The sequence below is a fragment of the Cervus elaphus genome, chromosome 13 (assembly GCF_910594005.1).
Source record: "Cervus elaphus chromosome 13, mCerEla1.1, whole genome shotgun sequence".
Taxonomy (NCBI): domain Eukaryota; kingdom Metazoa; phylum Chordata; class Mammalia; order Artiodactyla; family Cervidae; genus Cervus; species Cervus elaphus.
The window spans coordinates 49,606,049-49,627,317 of record NC_057827.1 but is presented as its reverse complement, the minus strand read 5'-3'; the positions used below and the strand labels follow the sequence as shown (position 1 = coordinate 49,627,317).

Genomic DNA, 21,269 nt, shown 5'->3' with positions numbered 1-21,269 from the left:
AATAGATTCAAGGGATTAGATCTGAAAGACAGAGTGCCTTATGAACTATGGATGGAGGTTCGTGACATTGTACAGGAGACAGGGATCAAGACCATCCCCAAGAAAAAGAAATGCAAAAAGGCAAAACGGTTGTCTGAGGAGGCCTTACAAATAGCTGAGGAAAGAAGAGAAGCTAAAGGCAAAGGAGAAAAGAAAAGATATACGCATTTGAATGCAGATTTCCAAAGAATAGCAAGGAGAGAGAAGAAACCCTTCCTCAGTGATCAGTGCAAAGAAATAGAGGAAAAAAATAGGATGGGAAAGACTAGAGATCTCTTCAAGAAAATTAGAGATACCAAGGGATTATTTCATGAAAAGAGAGGCACAAAAAAGGACAGAAATGATTTGGGCCTAACAGAGGCAAAAGATATTAAGAAGAGGTGGCAAGAATATACTAAAGAACTATATAAAAAAGATCGTCATGACCAAGATAACCATGATGGTGTGATCACTCACCTAAGAGCCAAATATCCTAGAATGTGAAGTCAAGTGGGCCTTAGGCAGCATCACTATGAACAAAGCTAGTGGAGGTGATGGAATTCCAGTTGAGCTATTTCAAATCCTAAAAGATGATGCTATGATAGTGCTGCACTCAATATGCCAGCAAATTTGGAAAACTCAGCAGTAGTCACAGGACTGGAAAAGGTCAGTTTTCATTCCAATCCCAAAGAAAGGCAATCCCAAAGAATGCTCAAACTACCATACAATTGCACTCATCTCACATGCTGACAAAGTAATGCTCAAAATTCTCCAAGCCAGGCTTCAGCAGTACATGAACTGAGAACTTCCAGATGTTCAAACTGGATTTAGAAAAGAGAGAGGAACCAAAGATTGAATTACCAACATCCATTGGATCATAGAGAAAGCAAGAGGGTTCCAGAAAAACATCTACTTCTGCTTTATTGACTACCCCAAAGCCTTTGACTGTGTGGATCACAACAAACTGTGGAAAATTCTTAAAGAGATGGAAAAACCAGACCACCTTACCTGCCTCCTGAGAAATCTGTATGCAGGTCAAGAAGCAACAGTTAGAACTGGACATAAAACAGTACATCAAGGCTGTATATTTTCAACCTGCTTATTTAACTTATATGCAGAGTACATCATGAGAAATGTGGGGCTGGATGACTCACAAGCTAGAATCAAGATTGCCAGGAGAAATATCAATAACCTCAGATATGCAGATGACACCACCCTTATGACAGAAAGCTTAGAAGAACTAAAGAGCCTCTTGATAAAAGTGAAAGAGAAGAGTGAAAAAGTTGGCTTGAAACTCAACATTCAAAAAACTAAGATCATGGCATCCAGTCCCATCACTTCCTGCAAATAGATGGGAAAGCAATGGAAACAGTGAGAGACTAATTTGGGGGGCTTGAAAATCACTGCAGATGGTGATTGCAGCCATGAAATTAAAAGACACTTGCTTCTTGGAAGAAAAGCTATGACCAACCTAGACAGTGTCTTAAAAAGCAGAGACATTACTTTGCCAACAAAGGTCTGTCTAGTCAAAACTATGGTTTTTCCAATAGTCATGTATGGATATGAGAGTTGAACTATAAAGAAAGCTGAGCACTGAAAAACTGATGCTCTTGAACTGTGGTGTTGGAGAAGACTCTTGAGAGACCCTTGGACTGCAAGGAGATCCAACCAGTCCATTCTAAAGGAGATCAGTCCTAAATATTCATTGGAAGGACTGATGCTGAAGCTGAAACTCCAATACTTTGGCCACCTGCTACGAAGAGCTGACTCATTGGAAAGACTCTGACACTGGGAAAGACTGAAGGCAGGAGGAGAAGGGGACGACAGAGGATGAGATGGTTGGATGGCATCACTGACCCGATGGATGTGAATTTGAGCAAGCTCCAGGAGTCAGTGATGGACAGGGAAGCCTGGTGTGCTGCAGTCCATGGGGTCGCAAAGAGTCGGACACAACTGAGTGACTGAACTGACTGACTGACCAGCTGTGGGGAAACACTAAATGGATGAGCTGCACGTGGAACTGCCAGAGGGCTTGACAACACCTTTACAAAAAGCAGAGCAGTTTCCCGGGAGGCTTATTTCACAGGAAGGTAACTGCTGTTTCACCAATAATATAAGTTTCTCAGGCCTCAGGTCTGCGGCTCAGCCCTTCTACCTCCCTGCCTTATATCTTAACCACCATGGATTCCAACACAGGAATCCTGAATTTTCCTAATTTGTCAGCCTAGGAAACGCGAGTCCACACGGTCCTTTAAACATAAAAATTTTCCCAGAAGTTGTCTGCAGTGGAAGACAGCCTAGGGTAACAGTAGTCAATATTACTCTTAATTATTACAGTGAGAGTCTTGCGGGCAATGGTAGAGTGATAAAGATGGAGCAAAAGGACTGCCGTGGTCCCGGGTGCACAGAGCATGGTCTAAAAGGAGCTTGTGGCATGTGGGTAGATGTCTACTTGGCCTTGTGGAGAGGACATGGCTGGCAAAGGGCTAGAATGGGCCCCCTAAAGCATGGGGTGCAGGAAAAGGGCCCCTCTCGCTGGGGTCCAAGGACAGTATTGGCTGAGAGCAGAGACTGCATGTGCTGGGTTCTCAGAGCAATTGTAGGCACCCCGCTGGCTTCAGCTCCCTGTGCTCTCCTCTCTGTGGTCTAAGGCTTTTTTTGTGATTTTCTGGCCAGTCGGAGGTATGTTATCCATAAAATATGCCTTCCCTCCCGGTTAGCCCTAAACTATTCTAGAAATTTCAAGGAAATTGTGGTTAATTTGGTTCCTGATATTTCCCTCATATCCTTCCAGCTTCTGTATAAAGTATTTCAATAGGTGTGCTTGTCTTGCCTCCACTTTTAAAATTACCACCATATCAGTCAAAGACTATAATCCCTGCCACACTTCTTTCAATTCCAGTACCAGAATCTTGGCCAGCATCTTAAAATTCACAGTGAATAAAGAAAACCGGTCTCTAATTTAAATATGCTTGACCTTCTGTGGGGAGCAAAGTAATCACAGCTTTGTCATGCTCTGGTTTGGTTCAGTGGGTGTAAAAACATGTTCAGATAAAATCAGAATAGACCCAAATTTCCCCCCGTCCTTCAAACTAAACCCAAGCAAAGTGTTGTTCTGGTTTGTAGTCTTTTTGGCTGAGGATTATACTTGCCAGAGTATTTCTCTATTGGAGAGGGTTTGTATACCCAGTCTTGCCAAAAGTGTGACTTTATAGCTTATTGTCCTTGTAAGACCCTGCTCCCTCCTAACTAGTGTATCATTTTTGTTTTGTTTTGTTTTCTGTACACATATAAAAAGAAGTCCCCTATCACTTCTGTTAAGCCAAGTGGTATTTGACTGGCATGCTCTCTGCTAGCCTGGAAAATGTGAATTTCTCCCCAGGAGCAAAATCTTGTATGAATTGTTTCCCAGTTTTTCTCTTCACTTTGAAATCTACTTCAAAGTTGTTATTTGGCTAACAGATTATGTTTTCCTTCCCTTGAGGTCTACAGTATTTGCCTCTGATGTGTGGATGGGGCACAGGTTTTCCTTCTACTCTGTCATTTTTATCTATGTTACATATGAACATAATCATTTTCACCCCAAGTATGAAATTCAACCTTTAGGAAATTGCAAAAGCCTGCTTCACCTCTGTTTAGTCTTTGAAGATGTTCAGCTCAAGAAGAGAATAGTCTTCCACCTAAGCTCTATGATAAAGTTAAGGATCAATGAACTGATAGCAAATGTGTCATCAATGATAGATTCTAAAGATAGGGATTTAAAAAAAAAATTAGTTCAGGGTTTGATTCTGGTTTGGGATAACACCATTAAATATAGCTCTATACACTGTATCCTGTGAACTTAATAATCTGTTGTTGTGGTTTAGTCATATCTGACTTGTTGAAACCCCATGGACTGTATAGCCAACCAGGCTCCTCTGTCCTTGGAATTTCCCAGGCAACAGTACTAGAGTAAGCTGCCATTTCCTTCTCCAGGGCATCTTCCCAGCCCAGGGACTGAACCCATGTTTCTTGCATTGGCAGGCAGATTCTTTACCACTGAGCCACCAGGGAAGCCTAGTTATCTATTAGAGACCAGTTAGGTCAGGTACAGTGTAACAAAGGTTAGTGATTATTTTCTCCGTAGGCAATGAACACATGCTTAAGCTTAGTTGTATTATGTAGACACAACGCAAAGTGAATAGGATGATACTTTGTGATCCTCACTTTCAGGAAAGAGAGGAGTTGAGTTAAATAGAGAGCGAACGTGTGGCTCTGTTTTCAGATAGTGTGAGAAGCCAGCTTCAAGGGCATGTCAACATTCATGATGATGTATTGAGTTAAGTTCAAATTTTTCCTGCATTACTCTGTGAAATCCTGCCTGGAAGCTGTTCAGTACCTAAATTATTTCTTTCCAGTCTATGATTCTTGTGGGCAGAAAAGTGAATTATGTATATGAATCCTTTCATATAGTTATCTTTCAACAATACCTAAGGCAGCAGCCAAGTTGCCTCTCTACTATCATTTACAGAAAATAGATCTCAGTCTTACATTTGGCTGTGCCAGAAACCCTAGGTTTTTGCTTTCAGAACTGAGACTTTGAAGTAATGATAATAGCTACCATTTACAGAACATGCATTAGATGCCAGATACTGTGCAAGATGCCTCACATGTTTTTTCCTTTATTTAAGTTTTAAAATTTATACATTTTTTATAAATTACCAAAGTAACTTTTTCTCACAAATTATGTAATACAGAGCTATGTCGAGAAAAAATAATTGATGATTTCTGTCACTACCACCCTCCAATCCAATCACTCTGGTAACTTCTGTGGGTCCTTCCACCTTTTCCAGTGCTCATACACACCTGATATCAAATCCTCCCATTACCCTGTAAGGCTGGTGACTTTATCTCTAAAGGGAATGGAAATAAAACCTAATCAGTTATTAGCTCCCATGAACTGAGCATTAACACAGAGGTCTCCTTCAAGAAACCACACTGTTTTCATTGGGATAAAGAAATGAGGGTAATGAAGAAGCTTAAGGGGAAATCACAAATGTTTGGGGAACCATGAAAAGCAAACGGGTCCTTCCATGTTGCCAGTCACGCCTGTGTCCACAGCCCAGTCTCCTTCCCTCCCGCCCTCCCAGCAATGCTGGGGCAAAGCACAGGGCCAACATCTCGTCACCTGGAGGCCCCGTGTTCCTCCAGACAGCTATTGGGCAGTGACTTGGTGTTGACGTAGCTCAGCATCTGGAAGAGTTTGCTTAAAGCAAATTATTTTCCACTCACAGATTGTTGAAAAATAGGCCTGCTCATCAAATGTAAATTCTAGAAAGAATATAATTATATTTTGGATGTCTTTTTGTCCATAATCATGCCCTAGTAAAATAAACTGCAGTGACGAATTAGTGTAATACCTAAGCAAAAAGAGATGTGTAACTGGGAGATTTTTGAGCCCAATTCCTCTTCTTTTACATTTTGTTTTCAAATAAAAGGAAGGGGCTTTTTTTTTTTCTTTAATTTATGAAAATGCTTCAAGACTTCGAGGAACAAAAGGCTTCAGTGATCTTCTATCTCCTAATGGAACGAAGGTATTTTTCCTACCTAAGTGTAGCAACTGGATCTCCTCTTTTTAACAAAGCAGTATTTTTCCTAAGGCCAGATATGGACACTCACTTCTTTGTATAAAGATATCTTCCGGTTTGCTTTCTAGTCATGTGATGAAATCCAGTGCAATATCCTTATCCCATTGGCTCTAAAATGCACCCGAGTTCCCCTTGCCGTGGGAAGCAGGTAAAGAGATGCACGTGGAGCATGCTGTCTTTGGACACGGTGTGCCTAGCGCTCTTCTCTCACTTTAGAGAGAGAGGAAATCTCTCTCTGACCCACACCCCATGCCTGTGCCTACTGGCCATGCTCTGATAGCTATTTACCCAAGGAACAATGCCTGAAACCTCTATCCGTGATCTCACAAGGTAATCAGAGCCAGCTATGGTCAGTACTTGATGGAAAAACTCCAAGAAAAATAGCTTGGGCTGCCATAAGTCATCTCAGTGATATGTTGGTGATTCTGGGCTCTCAGGAAGGAATCAGTCCCTAGAGTGGTGCCAGGGAGCACTGTTTAAGCACCAGATCTTCTCTTTTACTTTAACCTTTTAAGAACTTTTGGGCTTTCCTCGTGGCTCAGATGGTAAAGAATCTGCCTGCAATGCAGGAGACCCAGGTTCAATCCCTGGGTTGGGAAGACCCCTTGGAGAAGGGAATGGCTACCCACTCCACACTTTTCTTGCCTGGAGAATCCCCAAGGACAAAGGAGCCTGGTGGGCCTCCATCCATGGCGTTGCGAAGAGTTGGATGTGACTGAACAACTAACGCTTTCAAGGACTTTTATTTTTTAAAAGAATTTTTTATTGAAGCATATTGATTTCAAATATTATTTGTGCTTCAGGTGGGCAGCATAGTGATTTAGTATTTTTACAATTTATATTTCATGAAACGTTATTACAAGATAATGACTGTAATTCCCTGTGCTGTACAATACATCCTTGTTGCTTATGTATTTTATGCATAGTAATTTGTATCTCTTAATCCCATACCCCTAATGTTACCCCTTCCCCTTCCCTCTCCCCATAGATACCCATTGGTTTGTTTCCTGTATCTGTGTGTTTCTGTTTTGTTACATACATTCATTTGTATTATTTTTTAAATTCTACTTTTAAGTAATATCATACTTTGTCTTTCTCTGTCTAACTTATTTCACTAAGCACGATAATTTCTATATCCATCCACATTGCTGCAAATGGCAGAATTTCAATCTGCTTTATGACTGAGTGATATTCCATTGTGTATGTATAGCACATCTTTTTTTAAACTGAGGTATATCATGAGAAATGCTTGGCTGGAAGAAGCACAAGCTGGAATCAAGATTGCCGGGAGAAATATCAATAACCTCAGATATGCAGATGACATCCACCCTTATGGCAGAAAGTGAAGATGAACTAAAAAGCCTCTTGATGAAAGTGAAAGAGGAGAGTGAAAAAGTTGGCTTAAAGGTTATCATTCAGAAAACTAAGATCATGGCATCTGGGCCCATCACTTCATGGGAAATAGATGGGGAGACAGTGGAAACAGTGTCAGACTTTATTTTTGGGGGCTCCAAAATCACTGCAGATGGTGATTGCAGCCATGAAATTAAAAGATGCTTACTCCTTGGAAGGAAAGTTATGACCAACCTAGATAGCATATTAAAAGGCAGAGACTTGACTCTGCCAACAGAGGTCCGTCTGTTCAAGGCTATGGTTTTTCCAGTGGTCATGTATGGATGTGAGAGTTGGACTGTGAAGAAAGCTGAGCACCAAATAATTGATGCTTTTGAACTATGGTGTTGGAGAAGACTCTTGAGAGTCCCTTGGACTGCAAGGAGACCCAACCAGTCCATCCTAAAGGAGATCAGTCCTAGGTGTTCATTGGAAGGACTGATGCTGAAGCTGAAACTCCAGTACTTTGACCACCTCATGCAAAGAGTTGACTCATTGGAAAAGACTGATGCTGGGAGGGGTTGGGGGCAGGAGGAGAAGGGGATGACAGAGGATGAGACGGCTGGATGGCATCAATGACTCGATGGACATGGGTTTGAGTAATCTCCGGGAGTTGGTGACAGACAGGGAGGCCTGGCGTGCTGTGATTCATGGGGTCGCAAAGAGTCGGACACAACTGAGCGACTCAACTGAACTGAACTGATAGTTGATATACAAGATAAATTGCAAGTATACAACATAGTGATTCATAATTTTTAAAGGTTGTACTCCATTTATAGTTATTATAAAATATTGACTGTATTCCTTGTATTATACAATATATCCTTGTAGTTTATTTACTTTTTACACAATAGTTTATACCTCTTAATCTCCTACCTCTATCTTGCCCTCCCCCCTCCCCTTCCCCCAGTGGTAACCACTAGATTATTCTCTGTACCTGAGTCTGTTTCTTTTTTTCTAAGTTCACTTTTTTACTTTTTAGATTCCATATATAAGTGATAGCAATTTTCAATCTTTCTCATGGCTGAGTAGTATTCCATTGCATTTTGTTTGTGTGTGTGTATGCCATATCTTGTTTATGCATTCATTTGTTGATAGACACTTAGGTTGCTTCTGTACCTTAGCTATTATTGTAAGTAATGCTGCTGTGTACAAGGGGTGCATGTATCTATTCGAATTAGAGTTTTGTTTTTCTCAGATATATACCCAGGAGTAGAATTTCTGAGTCATGTGATAGTTCAATTTTTAGCTTTTCTGAGAAACATCCATACTGTTTTCCATACTGACAGCACCAATTTACATTCCCTCCAACAGTTTATGAGGGTTCCTTTTTCTCCACATCCTCTCCAGCGTTTGCTGTTTGTGTTCTATTTGATGTTAGCCATTCTGACAGGTATGAGGTGATTTCTCAGTGTATACCATGTCTTGTTTATCCACTATTAGTCTGTTGATGGATACAGGTTGCTTCCATATCTTGACTGTTATAAATAGCGCTGCTATAAATATTGGAGTGCATGTATCTTTCAACTTTTTATTTTCATTTTTTCAGATAAATTCCCAGGAGTAGAATTGCTGGGTTGTGTGGTAGTTCTATTTCTAGTGTTTTGAGGAAACTCCATACTGTTTTCCATAGTATTGCACCAATTACAGAAATTCTATTTCATAGTTCATAATCATTATAGAATATTCTCATGGATAGATATAATGTTTTTCAGTATATCTCTCCAAATAAAAAGCAATATAAAAGTATTTTTGTTTCTAGAATATGAGCAAAGTCCATACTAGATAGTTAACACAGTGCACGGTACCTTGTAGGGCTCTATAGGTGCTTGTTAAATAAATGAATGCATGGAAGAACAGGGAGTTCCCAGAATTAGCAACTGGCAATAGCTGACATCAGAGTTAGTCTCTGAGTTCCTTCAAATGGAAATACTTCTGGCAGGTAACCAATGAACTGAAGATTTTTCTAAACCAATGTAGAGAGCAGTGTGATATGGTAATGTTAGCTACATTCTGACTCACTTATTCTTCCACACTTGCAGTCTGGTGCAGTCAATGAAAAGTATATCTAGGAAACTTAGAATGCAATTTGGCCCACAGCTGGTAACTAAATATGAAAATTGTAGTGAATCTAAATATTGGGAGGAAACTGAATTGGTGGGTGACCTGCTGGGTTGGATAGTATTGGAATCATTTGGCTGATGATGCTAATCAGTCACCATTTTGTTTTGAAATGGAAGCCCAGTAATCAAATAAGTTTAGTAAAATTCCTTGTGTTTACAGAGATCTAGTCAAAATGATTCTGTATTTTCCTATTTAAGCATCCTAGTGGAAGTCAGGTTTTGCCTTTCTAATTAAATATTTGCTTACATGTGTGATACAATGTCTCTGAATGAAGCCAAAAGGGCACTTCTAATTCTTATGAGAATTAGAGTTTAAATTTTTCTTTATCTCAAGGTCCCAAGTTGCCAGAAATATATATTTGTATTTTATCTCTTACCTGCATCAGTTGGATTAGCAAACTCTGAAAACCTTACAGCATATGTATAACAAGAATGAGTCAACGAGGATGACAGCACCATTGGTTGAGATGTAGAATTCTGCTTAAGCCATTTTTCAGTCCTTTCCCCTTAAAATATTACTCAATCCTTGGTTTCTCACCTGTAAAATATAGAGAATATACCTGCTGCCCATCTTACAGGTTGTTAAGAGGGGCAACCGGATATGTTCAGATGACAAAACCATGCAGAGTATTAAAACACGAACTTTGAGTCTGCAGGGCTTCAGTTTGAGCTCTGGAACCTCCACTCATTCTGTGATCTTGAGCAAGTAGCTTAAATTCCTCATCTGTTAAGTGGAGGTAATGATAATACCCACCCCATACACTTGTTGAAAGGATTGAGTAAGACGATATATGTAAAGTATCAAGCATCTATGATAATGGCTGCCACTAATGAGCAATTCTTGTGTTGCGGGTACGTGGTAACCTGCATGTATGTGCCCGCTAGGGTGTAAGTACATTATGGGAGGTGGAGGACCAGTCAGTGCGCTTCTCCATTCTCAGAGTCTGCGCCCGTGTGATGGCCTTGCTTCTACTGTCCATAGACCTGTCCAGGGGACAGTTCTTACTGAGGATGTTTACCAAGTGGTAGGGAAGAGACCAGTTTACAGGATCTTCTGCTTCCTGGGTTGAGGAACTATCCCTCGAAAGAGATCTCTAGCCCAGGAGTAGGTATGGTTGGGTCTCAGAGGAAGCAGTCCTATGATCTTGCACTCTGGATACATTTCTGTAGGACTTTCTCACAAAGGTTCAGGGCTCTGCCAAAGGAAACAACAGCCAGAAGGAATGAGCAGGAAGAAGCTAGCTTCCCCTCCCTCACATCAGCCTCCACCTTTTGATTGTCACTGTCTTCAGCCACCAAAAGGAATTACCTGCTATTTTACTATGATAACTAGTTTTATTATTATCATCATAATTGCCATTATTATTAACAGCTAATGTATAGTAAATGCTTATACAGGGCAAAGTTCACTGACTTATTTATCATCCCAACAATCCTATGAGGATGATTCTATTATTATCCTTATTTTACAGATGAGTAAAATGAGAATGAACCAGAGAATAAAACACCTACTTAACCTGGCAAATGGTATTGCTGGGGCTCAAAGCTGGGACTGTCTGGCCCTGACCCCTCTTTCTAACTACAGTACCACCTGCTGATTTGCTTAATTATTCATAACTGAGTTCAAATTCAGCAAAGCACTTCACTCAAAATCCATGTGTTACATTTTCCCATGTCCACCTAACACCCAAATTGGTGGGAATCAGGCAGTTAGCAGTCAATAAATGTTATTTGGATTGACATAATAGACATTACTATTTATAAAATAGATAATAAGAACCTACTGTATAGCACTGGGAACTCCACTCAGTACTCTGTAATGAACTAATGGGAAAAGAATCTAAAAAGGAGTGGATATATTTATTGTTGATTCACTTTGCTGTGTAACAGAAACTAGCACAATATTGTAAATCAACTCTACTCCAATAAAAGTTCATTAAAAAAAGACCTAATAAAAGTCCTCTCTTTTAATTTTTATGGTTTAGCACACTAGAGTTTAAAATGATTAAAAACATCTTTGTTGTTTTTCAGTCACTAAGTTGCGTCTGACTCTTTTTGACTCCATGGACTGCAGCACACCAGGCTTCCTTTCCTTCACTGTCTCCCAAAGTTTGCCCAGATTGGTGTCCGTTGAGGTGGTAATGCTATCTAACCATCTCATCCTCTGCCACCCTCTTCTCCTTTTGCCTTCAATCTTTCCCATCATCAGGGTCTTTTCCAATGAGTCGGCTCTTTGCATCAGGTAGCCAAAGTTATTAGAGCTTCAGCTTCAGCATCAGTCCTTCCAATGAATATTCAAGGTTGATTTCCTTTAGGATTTACTGGTTTGATCTCCTTGCAGTCCAAGGGACTCTCAAGAGTCTTCTCCAGCACCACAGTTTGAAGGCATCAATTCTTTGGCCCTCAGCCTTCTTTATGGTCCAATTCTCATATCCATACATGACTACTGGAAAAATCATAGCATTGACTATATGGACCTTTGTTGGCAAAGTGATGTCTCTGCTTTTTAATATGCTATCTAGGTTTGTCATTACTTTCCTTCCAAGCAAGCATCTTTTAATTTCATGGCTTTGTAACCATCTGCAGTGATTCTGGAGCCCAAGAAAATAAAATCTGTCACTGCTTACACTTTTTCCCCATCTATTTGCCATGAAGTGATGGGCCTGGATGCCATGATCTTAAAAAACATGTTAATCTGTGCCTTCAATTAAAGCCATTGGTTCCTCTGTTGCTGAAGAATCTAGATGATCTCCACGCTCTCCATCTCTCCTGCTCTTAGATACTGAGAGTGGGTGAGGATGGAGAGAAAGCTTAGGCCAGAAGCAGGAAGAACTGGTGTTGGACAGTCTGGACCCAGGCAGCCTCACTTCTGCCCTGTTTCTCCCATCCCCAGGAGAACTGCCTCTTTCCTTTCCTCAGCCCTCTAGGCTGCATTTCTCAGAGCACAAACACAGTGCCCAGAAGCCTGCTCAGCACCTTCAGAGTCTTTCCAACAGAAATGAACTGTGGCTCAACTTGTCTTCAAGTCTCCTTTGAAAACCAAAATGAATAATTTAAGTTGATAGTTACTGTGCCAGAACACAAACAACAACAACCACCAAATCTCATTTTGTAGCAGAGAGAATGAATTTTTACCTTCTGAGATTTTTGGTTTTCCTCTATGAAATGTCTTTTATTGTTTTAAGATATGTTCCTATGGTTTTTTTTTTTTTTTCTCCTTCATGTCACAAAAAAAGGGCTTTCTTAGGATTAATATATTGTCATTAATCCTCTTAAATGAAAAGAAGTTGAGTGTAGAATTGTAGCTAGAGTTTTTGAAACATCTACCAGTAAAAGCTATAGGATTTTACTCTATAAACAAACTCATTTAAATGTATCAGGTTAATTACCTAAGCTACAAATACAAGTTGGATGAAAAGCCTTGATTGAATTTGTCCTGTTCTGTTTGGCTGACACAGCCTTAATTGCACATGTAAGAAAACACTTTTAGTAAGTGCATCAGACTGCCATGACCACTCCAGCAACCTGCTCCAGTGAAATTTCAAACAAATGTCATGTCAATGCTTGCCTTGTAAGGAAAAAAAAAAAAAAATTAGACGCTGAACATTTCCGCTTATTTGCTATTCAGTATTCAAAATTTAAGAGGGAGAGATATCCTTTGTGCTGTACCTCCAAAAAAGGAAACAGTCACTCAAACTTATTTTAAAGCTTATGTGAAGTGTTTTAATTGTATTGTAATGAATTATAAACCTCAGGGCAAACTGCAGTGATTTCTTTAGCAATTTCCAAAAGAAGCATAGACTGGATTCTAGCAGTCAAGGTATTTCAACCTTGGGTAATCAATCAAAGGCTAGAAAGAAGTAAATTAAAAGTAACCCAGTCCTCTCAACACCATTGATTTATCATTTATCACAGCAAGTGTTACACACACTGATTGCCCACTTTCTTGAGGAAGTCTACAATCAACTACTATTTATCCATGACTGATTTCTAACCTAACGCCAGTTTAAACTATTGAGGCAATGGAATCAAGACTAATTGTAACATTTGCTTTAGAAAAACATAATTAGGAAGGTAAATATACTGGATTCAGGAGCCAAATATACATTCCTTTTGGATTATGCACGGTTATGGATTTCCAGTTTATCTACATGGTTAATCCCCTCCATTAGTGTGGATGATCCAGAATTGGATGCAACTATTGACATGTTGAAAATGATGCTAGTCATTATCTGACATTAGTTTCACTAATTCCACCAAAGGTATTTTTTCTTTGCCAACAATCTTCCTTTTAAGTTCTGTTGTCATGCATGCAATTTTATTTACATTTGGGGTTTCCTAATTTTAAAAAGCATGGATCTAGGCATGATAATTCATGTTTGGAGGAGGAGGTCCCTAAAAATTCTGGGCTTGAAGGGAAGCTGAAATGGTAATTTGCCCTGTTTCACGGTCTCAAAGATGACCTTTGTGGCTTTGCTCCTCTCTCCTGCAGCAACCATCCACCGTGAGTTATGCAAGACACATCATTAAGAAGGAAGGTTTGGGACTCCGAGGCCTCAACAAAGGATTTACAGCAACTTTGGGACGTCATGGAGTTTTCAATATGGTTTATTTTGGCTTCTACTTCAATGTCAAAAACATTATTCCTGTCAATCAGGTAACCATTTCATAGGTTAAAATCCTGGAGGAAAAATCCTATCAATGATGGTAGCTACATAGATAGAGTGTTTATCCTTCCAAGTCACTGTGCTGAACTCTTTCATCTGTTACCTAGTTTGATCCTCACATCAGCCTTGTTCATTGAGTATTGTTATCTTTATTTTGAATTCAGAAACTAAAATGTAATTAAAAAGATCAAGTAAATTGCCCAGAGTCATATAATAAAGAGCAAAGCAGACCCCTGAACCCAAGTCTGACACCAAAATTCTTCTTCTTGAAGAATACGCCATTATACTTGAATGTTTAACATTTATCACTAATAGGAATTTCTAGAAACTGTTATTACTTAATTTTTATCTCAGAAGTATAACTTTCTCAAAGTTGAAATTTTCATAGTCTAAATACATTTTGAGTTTGTGAAAGAAAGTTATCAGCCTAAAATTTAAATCTTACATAGATAGTAATTTTTAAATTTACCTAAGTTAATTAGGGTAAGTACTAAATTAACTCTTCTAGGATCATTCACTTTTGACATGAAATAACAATAATAATTTTTAACAGTAACTCACATATGTCAGCAGCCTTTCCACTTTGATAAGATAAAAGTAGCACATCATGTGACTTAAAATGAGCATCTTTTACTGGAGCATCACAAACTTTTCTCCCACCATCATATTGCTTGCCTGCAATCAAAAGTGTAATTCTGGAAGCACCAACTAGGGAGACATTTTTCACATGCAGGCATTTTCCCACAGGGGTTCAGTTCTTCATTTTGCCTAGTACAAAAGTATTGAAGAACTTTTTATAAAGCATAAAAATATTCCTAATATGGCTGTCACCTGATTTGGTAAAGTAATGTTGGTTGTACTTGTTTTTTTTTTCCAGTTATCCCTTTTAATCTAGGTCAGTACTTATCTCAAAAAGTGAAAGTGAAAGTCGCTCAGTCATGTCCGACTCGTTGTGACCCCATGGACTATACAGTCCATGGAATTCTCCAAGCCAGAATACTGGAGTGGGTAGCCTTTCCCTTCTCCAGGGGATCTTCCAAGTAACAGCTAAATTCAAGGCATGTTCCCCATTAACCTTCCATTGACGTTGTCTCACTCATTAGCCAAAATTGTTAACCGGGTTTTACTGTATTTAGAAATCTCACTTATTTAGCATAAGCTCATGTTGTATTGGTCTGAAATCAATGAATAACCACAGAATATATAGATTTCCCCATTGAGTGACAGTTCTGACACTGGTGGTCCTCGGTGTTCTTCTCCTGTTGAGCTCATGAAATACAGAAATAGAGTGCAATAAATACTTTGGTCCTGGATGGCATGAAAGAGTTCAACTCTCAATACATTAAAAAAAATGCTTTTAGCAGGAACAGGCTAAATAATCTGTGGAACCCAGGGCAAAATGAAAATGTTCAAAAATTAAGAATTTCCTTTTGGACTCTGTTGGAGACGCAAGAGTGGGATGATTTGAGAGAACAGCATTGAAACATGTATATTATCATATATGAAACAAATCGCCAGTCCAGGTTCGATGCATGAGACAGGGTACTCAGGGCCGGTGCACTGGGATGACCCTGAGGGATGGGATAGGGAGGGAGGTGGGAGGGGGGTTCAGGATGGGGAACACATGTACACCCATGGCTGATTCATGTCAATGTATGGCAAAACCACTACAATATTGTAAAGTAATTAGCCTCCAATTAAAATAAATTAATTAATTTTAAAAAATTAAGAATTTCAAGGGACTTCCCTGGCAGTCCAGTGGTTAAAACACTATGCTTTCACTGCAAGGGGCATGGGTTCTATCCCTGTTCAGGGAACTAAGATCCTGCATACTGGCACGATAAGGACAAAAAAAATAGGAAAAAAAAAAAAACCAATTTCAAGACCGTAGTGTCCCAGGTGGCGCTAGTGATAAAGAATCTGCCTGCCAGTGCAGGAGATGCAAGAGACTTTGGTTTGATCCCTGGGTTGGGAAGATCCCCTGGAAGAGGAAGGTAGCAGCCCACTCCAGTATTCTTACTTGAAAAATTTCATGGACAGAGGAGCCTGGTGGGCTACAGTCCATGGGATTTCAGAGTCAAACACGACTGAGCATGCACACAAAAAATTATGGAACAATAAACCAAGCATGGGGCTCCTCTAAGTGCAGGCTCTGGGCAACTGCACAAGTCACACACCCATGAAGCTGATGTTTTTTTTAAACTCTGAGCTGGGTGATTCATACAATGTGGGAGAAATGTCCATACCTCTTTCTCTAGCTATCCAAAGACTTGAAGCAAATAGAAATTACACACAATGAAATGAATGATATAATTTACAAATATATAAATAATATATATTTCATTACATTTATTTGTACATTATTTTAATGAATATATTATCACAATAATATGAATTTGGTTATATCTAAGGAAGAATTTCAGAAAAATCAATAAGATTTATATATGATTATGTGTTGTGTTGTTTAGTCATTTAGTCGTGTATGACTCTTTGAGACCCCATGGACTGTAGCCTGCTGGGCTCCTCTGTCCATGGGATTTCCCGGGCAAGAATACTGGAGTGGGTTGCCATTTCCTTCTCTAGGATATCTTCCTGACCCAAGGATCAAACCCAAGTCTCCTGTATTGATGGGCACATTCTTTACCACCGAGCCATCTGGGAAGCCTGATTGTATGTTACTAATGCTTTAAAAAAAAAGTCCACAAATACAAACTTCATTTAACAATAATCAATACACTTAAGTTACTAAATTTTACACTTTGTGAAAAAAGCAGAAGCTTAAATATTTATTTATTAGTTAAAAGACATCATAGTATTCTGAAATTATGGAAAGAGCTCGTTTATCATGCCAGTTTACAGGGTTCTGATTATATTGGCCCTTATAGGCCACACTAAGGATTCTTCTGTTTATCTGAAGAGCACTGGGAAGCCAACAAAAGATTTTAAGCAGAGGAATTACATGATAATTCTGGCTGCAGGGTGGAAAATGGGTATAGTGTGGTAGTGAGCAAAAGACAGAGTATAACATCGAAATGATTGTTAGGTGCAATGCAGGGGTCATGAACTAGTGTTCATGGTGAAGGCAAGAAGAAGTGAATCGATTTGAGGAATGTTTAGAAGGCCGAATCTGTAGGATGTGGTGATGGAGTCTGTGTGCATGTTGATAAAAGAGTGATGGGTAGGGATGATTCCTAGGTTTGGGGTTTGAACAACTGGAAGGATAATGGTGCCATTGATTAGGAAAGAAAACCATTGAAAAAGAACAGATTTGGGGGAAAATATTATTTCCTGAGCCTGGAAAACTGATTTAACCACATTTGAACTCAAAGTACAGACATTGAGGCAATGATTGTATGTGGAATCTTGAGAGGAGAGCCCTGAGATGGAGATAGACATCCAGACGTCATCGGTATACCCAAGGCGAGCACACTTTTTTTTAAAAATTAATTTTTATTGGAGTGTATTTGCTTTACAGTGTTGTGATAGTTTCTACTGTAAAGCAAAGTGAATCAGCTATATGGATACATGTATCTCCTCTTTTTTGGATTTCTTTCCCATTTAGGTCACCACAGAGCACTGAGGAGAGTTCCCGGTGCCCTACAGGTTCTCATTAGTTAGTTATTTTATATCAATGATGTGTATGTATCAGTCCCAATCTCCCAATTCCTCCCACCCTCCTTCCCCTTGGTATCCATATATATCATATATTACTGCATATATGTGGAATCTAGAAGAGTGGTATAGATGATCTTATTTGCAAAGCAGAAATAGAGACACAGACACTTAAACATTCATTTTCTGGGGAACGATCATGGGCCAATCACTTTAACGCTTTGAGCATCTGAGTATTTTAAATCTGTAAATTGAAAAGCTAAGAATGTTCTTTCTACCTGACAAATTTATTTGAGGATCAAAATAAATGGCAAGTGAAGTTTGTGAACTTTAAGTTGCCGTAGAAGTGTTAGGTGTGGGGGTTGCTGATGACAGGGATGGGGGAGGAGTAGAGGTGGTGAGGAGGGTAGTGGAAACAGTCAGCATGTAGAATGTGTGAAGAGCTTTTCCCCAGAACTGTTCCTTTTGCACTTAAATGAACATTGTGGGGTTTGTTGTGGGTTTTGTTTTCTAGGGTTTTTTTGCCTAGAACAAAGTCATTGATTTTATGTGTCCTGTAATCTAAGCCTGATTCAGAACTGGGAAACCAGTATTCTTTAAATTTAAACCATAATAAATCAATGCTTTGTGCAGGGGAAGGTATGATAATCATTAAAACATGTTGAAGAACGTCATCAAGTTGTTAACCACGAGGAGGAGGTGGTGTTCCTTGAAGGTTTTTTTCCATCTTCACTCTAGGCCAGCTCCAGCCATACACTCCAGACAGTTTGTTTACAGGATTGTTGTTTCAGTTCCCTCACCCAGAAATTGTTCATTATGTTGTCCCAAAGGAATTTGAGATTTCACCAACTCTGACTGGCATGAGATAATTCTAGATTTTTCTTTAATATTTTTTAAACTTTATAAACTGTCTACCAATATTTTCCATTTTCAAAGTATTTGATTTTATAGGAAACTGTCCATATGATCATATCTGAGGAGTGGAAGTCAAGAGCCGTGTGTGTGTGTGTGTGTGTGTGTGTGTGTGTGTGTGTGTGTGTGTTAAGCTGGGGGGAGGGAAGAGCAAGAAAAAGCAGGGAGCAGTGTAGGAAAAGTACTTTTTCTTTACAGCATTCTGAGCTGTTGGAAGCTTCTACAAGAAGCCTGTATAAATTTTATAATAGGAAATAAATCAGTGAAAATTTTAATAGAATCTTATAGAGTACTTAGTTAACTTTCTCACATTTTATTCAACCTTGTGTCTACAGAGTTAAAATAAGAACTTCAAACAGTGAGTTCAGATAACTCAGGTCAGATATCCACCCTGAAGTTTTTAACTTTGGTTTTTCAGATTGATGATCTGTGGTAGATTCCTTTTTCTTGTTTCACTGAGATATCCCGACCTCCTATACCATTCTGTACTACTAAAATCATTTTTGTAAACTCCATGATTTTGCCTGATCCTTGTCACAATAACTGCCATTTTCAGGTGAGGAAATAGAAACAGGAAGTAAAGGCCCAGAGGTGAAAGCTACTGACATAATTTATTTGAAGGTATACAGCAGGGGGCGGAGAAGGCAATGGCAACCCACTCCAGTGTTCTTGCCTGGAGAATCCCAGGGACAGAGGAACCTGGTGGGCTCCCGTCTATGGGGTCGCACAGAGTCGGACACGACTGAAGCGACTTAGCAGCAGCAGCAGCATACAGCAGGGGGAAGGAAAGAACCAGAGGGAGAACTCATTCTGCTACGCCTTGTAGTGCTACGTCTGCCTCTTACCTTGACTTGTGTTGCACATAAACTGTCACTTTAAAATGGTTACTAAAATTTAAATAAGTGAACTTGGTAGACTATCCAGTCAGTGTAACCAGATTCCACATTTGCCCCATTCGGACCTGGAAACTGGTCCTCCTTTTTCACCTCCTTAGTCTCTGATCCACAGAAACAAAGAATTACAAGACATGACCCTGGAAGAGCTAGGCATTACCAGTTTGAAAACAGTGCCATGTTATATTCTTGCAGACTTATTTTTAGAACCTAGATGTTCCTATAGGATAGTGAATAGATGGCTACAATAAAAAAGTTTGTTTTGAATAGTAAGTGACCATGGAATTCATTTAATGGCGACATTCAAATGGAATGCAATGTCAGTATAAAGAATTATCCCTTCTCTGAAAGAGGCCATCACCTCTCAAAGTAAAGCCTTCTAGAAATAGATATTGATTACCTTAAACACTGACATCTTTTTAAAATATTGATGAAGGTAAGCTTTCATTGCAAAACCAATTTATTTCATTTTCATTCCTAGATAGGGTGTTCAGAGCATTTTATTTGTGATGGTGGCACACAAATGGGAATCCTAAGATTTAAATTTTACATTGCTTTGATAACTTTTATCTTCTAGTTCCATGTTTACTGCTTTTCCTGTGTTTCCATAAGTAAAATAATGATTAACAGTAGAAACTGCTGTCTAAAGCTCATGGCTGTCAACAGTATTAACTGTGCTTTTAGTTTGCATCCTAATTAAGCGTGTTTGCAGGTTGTCTTGCCAAAAACAATAGACCTTTTGTGTTGAATTCTGCCATGATATAAATTACATGTGTGGGTTAGAAATATTCTAGGAGAGAACAATTCTTCATAAGTTCAATCTTTCTTACTTAATAAACCATTTAGACCTGTCCCTGTGGTCATTTTACTATGGACAGCAATGAGTCAAACATTTTATTTTCTCATAAGGTAATATTTGTAAAAGATTGCCTTTTAAGCAACACAAATGTTTCTCTTTTGATTTTTAACACTTTCTTTGTTTTGTAAATTCTGTAGAAAGTCTGAGGGTGGTGCTAGACACACTTCAGTTTATCAGAAGAAATGTGGGAATGTGTTGGTTTCATGATTTAGAGCTCTGTTCTTCCCTAAGGTGTGCACGAAGCAGAATGACAAATGCACCTTTGGGTTCCAGTGGAGAACTTAGACAGAGCTGTTTATATTTTGAAAAGAAGAATCTCAGTAGGATTAGATCATAGTAGGATTTAATTTATGACCATTTATTTTTCTGATCCTCTCTTACTTGATCATCAGTCTTACCAATCATCCGGTAATGGGAAGGCCAAGAGCATTAAACTTTCATTAAGAACAACTCTCCTTTCTGGTAACCACTGGGGTAAAACTACACATATATATTATCTAGAAAATTCCAGGACATGTGACAAGATTCTGTGGTAAAAAGTGGTATCTTTCATTGGCAGTTTTCACAGTCTCCCTGGGGGTGGGTGGTGTATGTGTTGTAGGGGGAGGAGGGCCTGGGGGAGGGGAGCAGGGCAGGGGTTCAGGCACTTTCTTAAATAAACCTCAGGCCAAAAAGTTTCCCGTCAGGTACCACCCAAGTGGATGGAAATGAGGTGCAAGTGGCTTTAGATTCTCAGTGGGTGCTTCTATTCATTCATTACGGAAGTGTTCCTGGCACATCTATCATTGGAAGCCGGGCACCATCTCACTGTCAGCTCCGCTCCTGCCTTAATGGGGTTTACATTCTAGTCGAGGAGACAGACAATAAACAAGTCCCTACACAGGGAACTGAATTGTGGCAATTGTGATAAGTGCCATGACAGACAACTGTGAAGCTGTGGGAATTTGTAACCAAAGATCCTAACTAAACCCATGGCAGGGTAGGGTGAGAATATAGGAAAGGCTTTCCTTCCAAAGAGATGTTCAGGCTGGAGCTCAAGGATGAGGCCTAGTCAGGCCGAGATGAGGAGGATGAGCAGACACCAGAGAGAACAGAATGTGTGCGTGCGCAGAAGCAGAAAGAGGCATGGAGAGGAGGAGGGTGGCTGGTGTGTGTTGAACCGGGGG

General features: G+C 39.5%; 1 protein-coding gene across 4 annotated transcripts in view; it reads left to right on the top strand.

The window, feature by feature from the left end:
• SLC25A21 (solute carrier family 25 member 21) overlaps positions 1-21,269 on the top strand; it is a 504,647-nt gene that overhangs the window by 461,355 nt on the left and 22,023 nt on the right. For all 4 annotated transcript variants that reach the window (XM_043922333.1, XM_043922334.1, XM_043922335.1 and 1 more), the window contains exon 7: positions 13,653-13,817. In XM_043922333.1, coding sequence (XP_043778268.1) covers positions 13,653-13,817 — 165 coding nt within the window. The remainder of the gene's footprint in view (positions 1-13,652; positions 13,818-21,269) is intronic.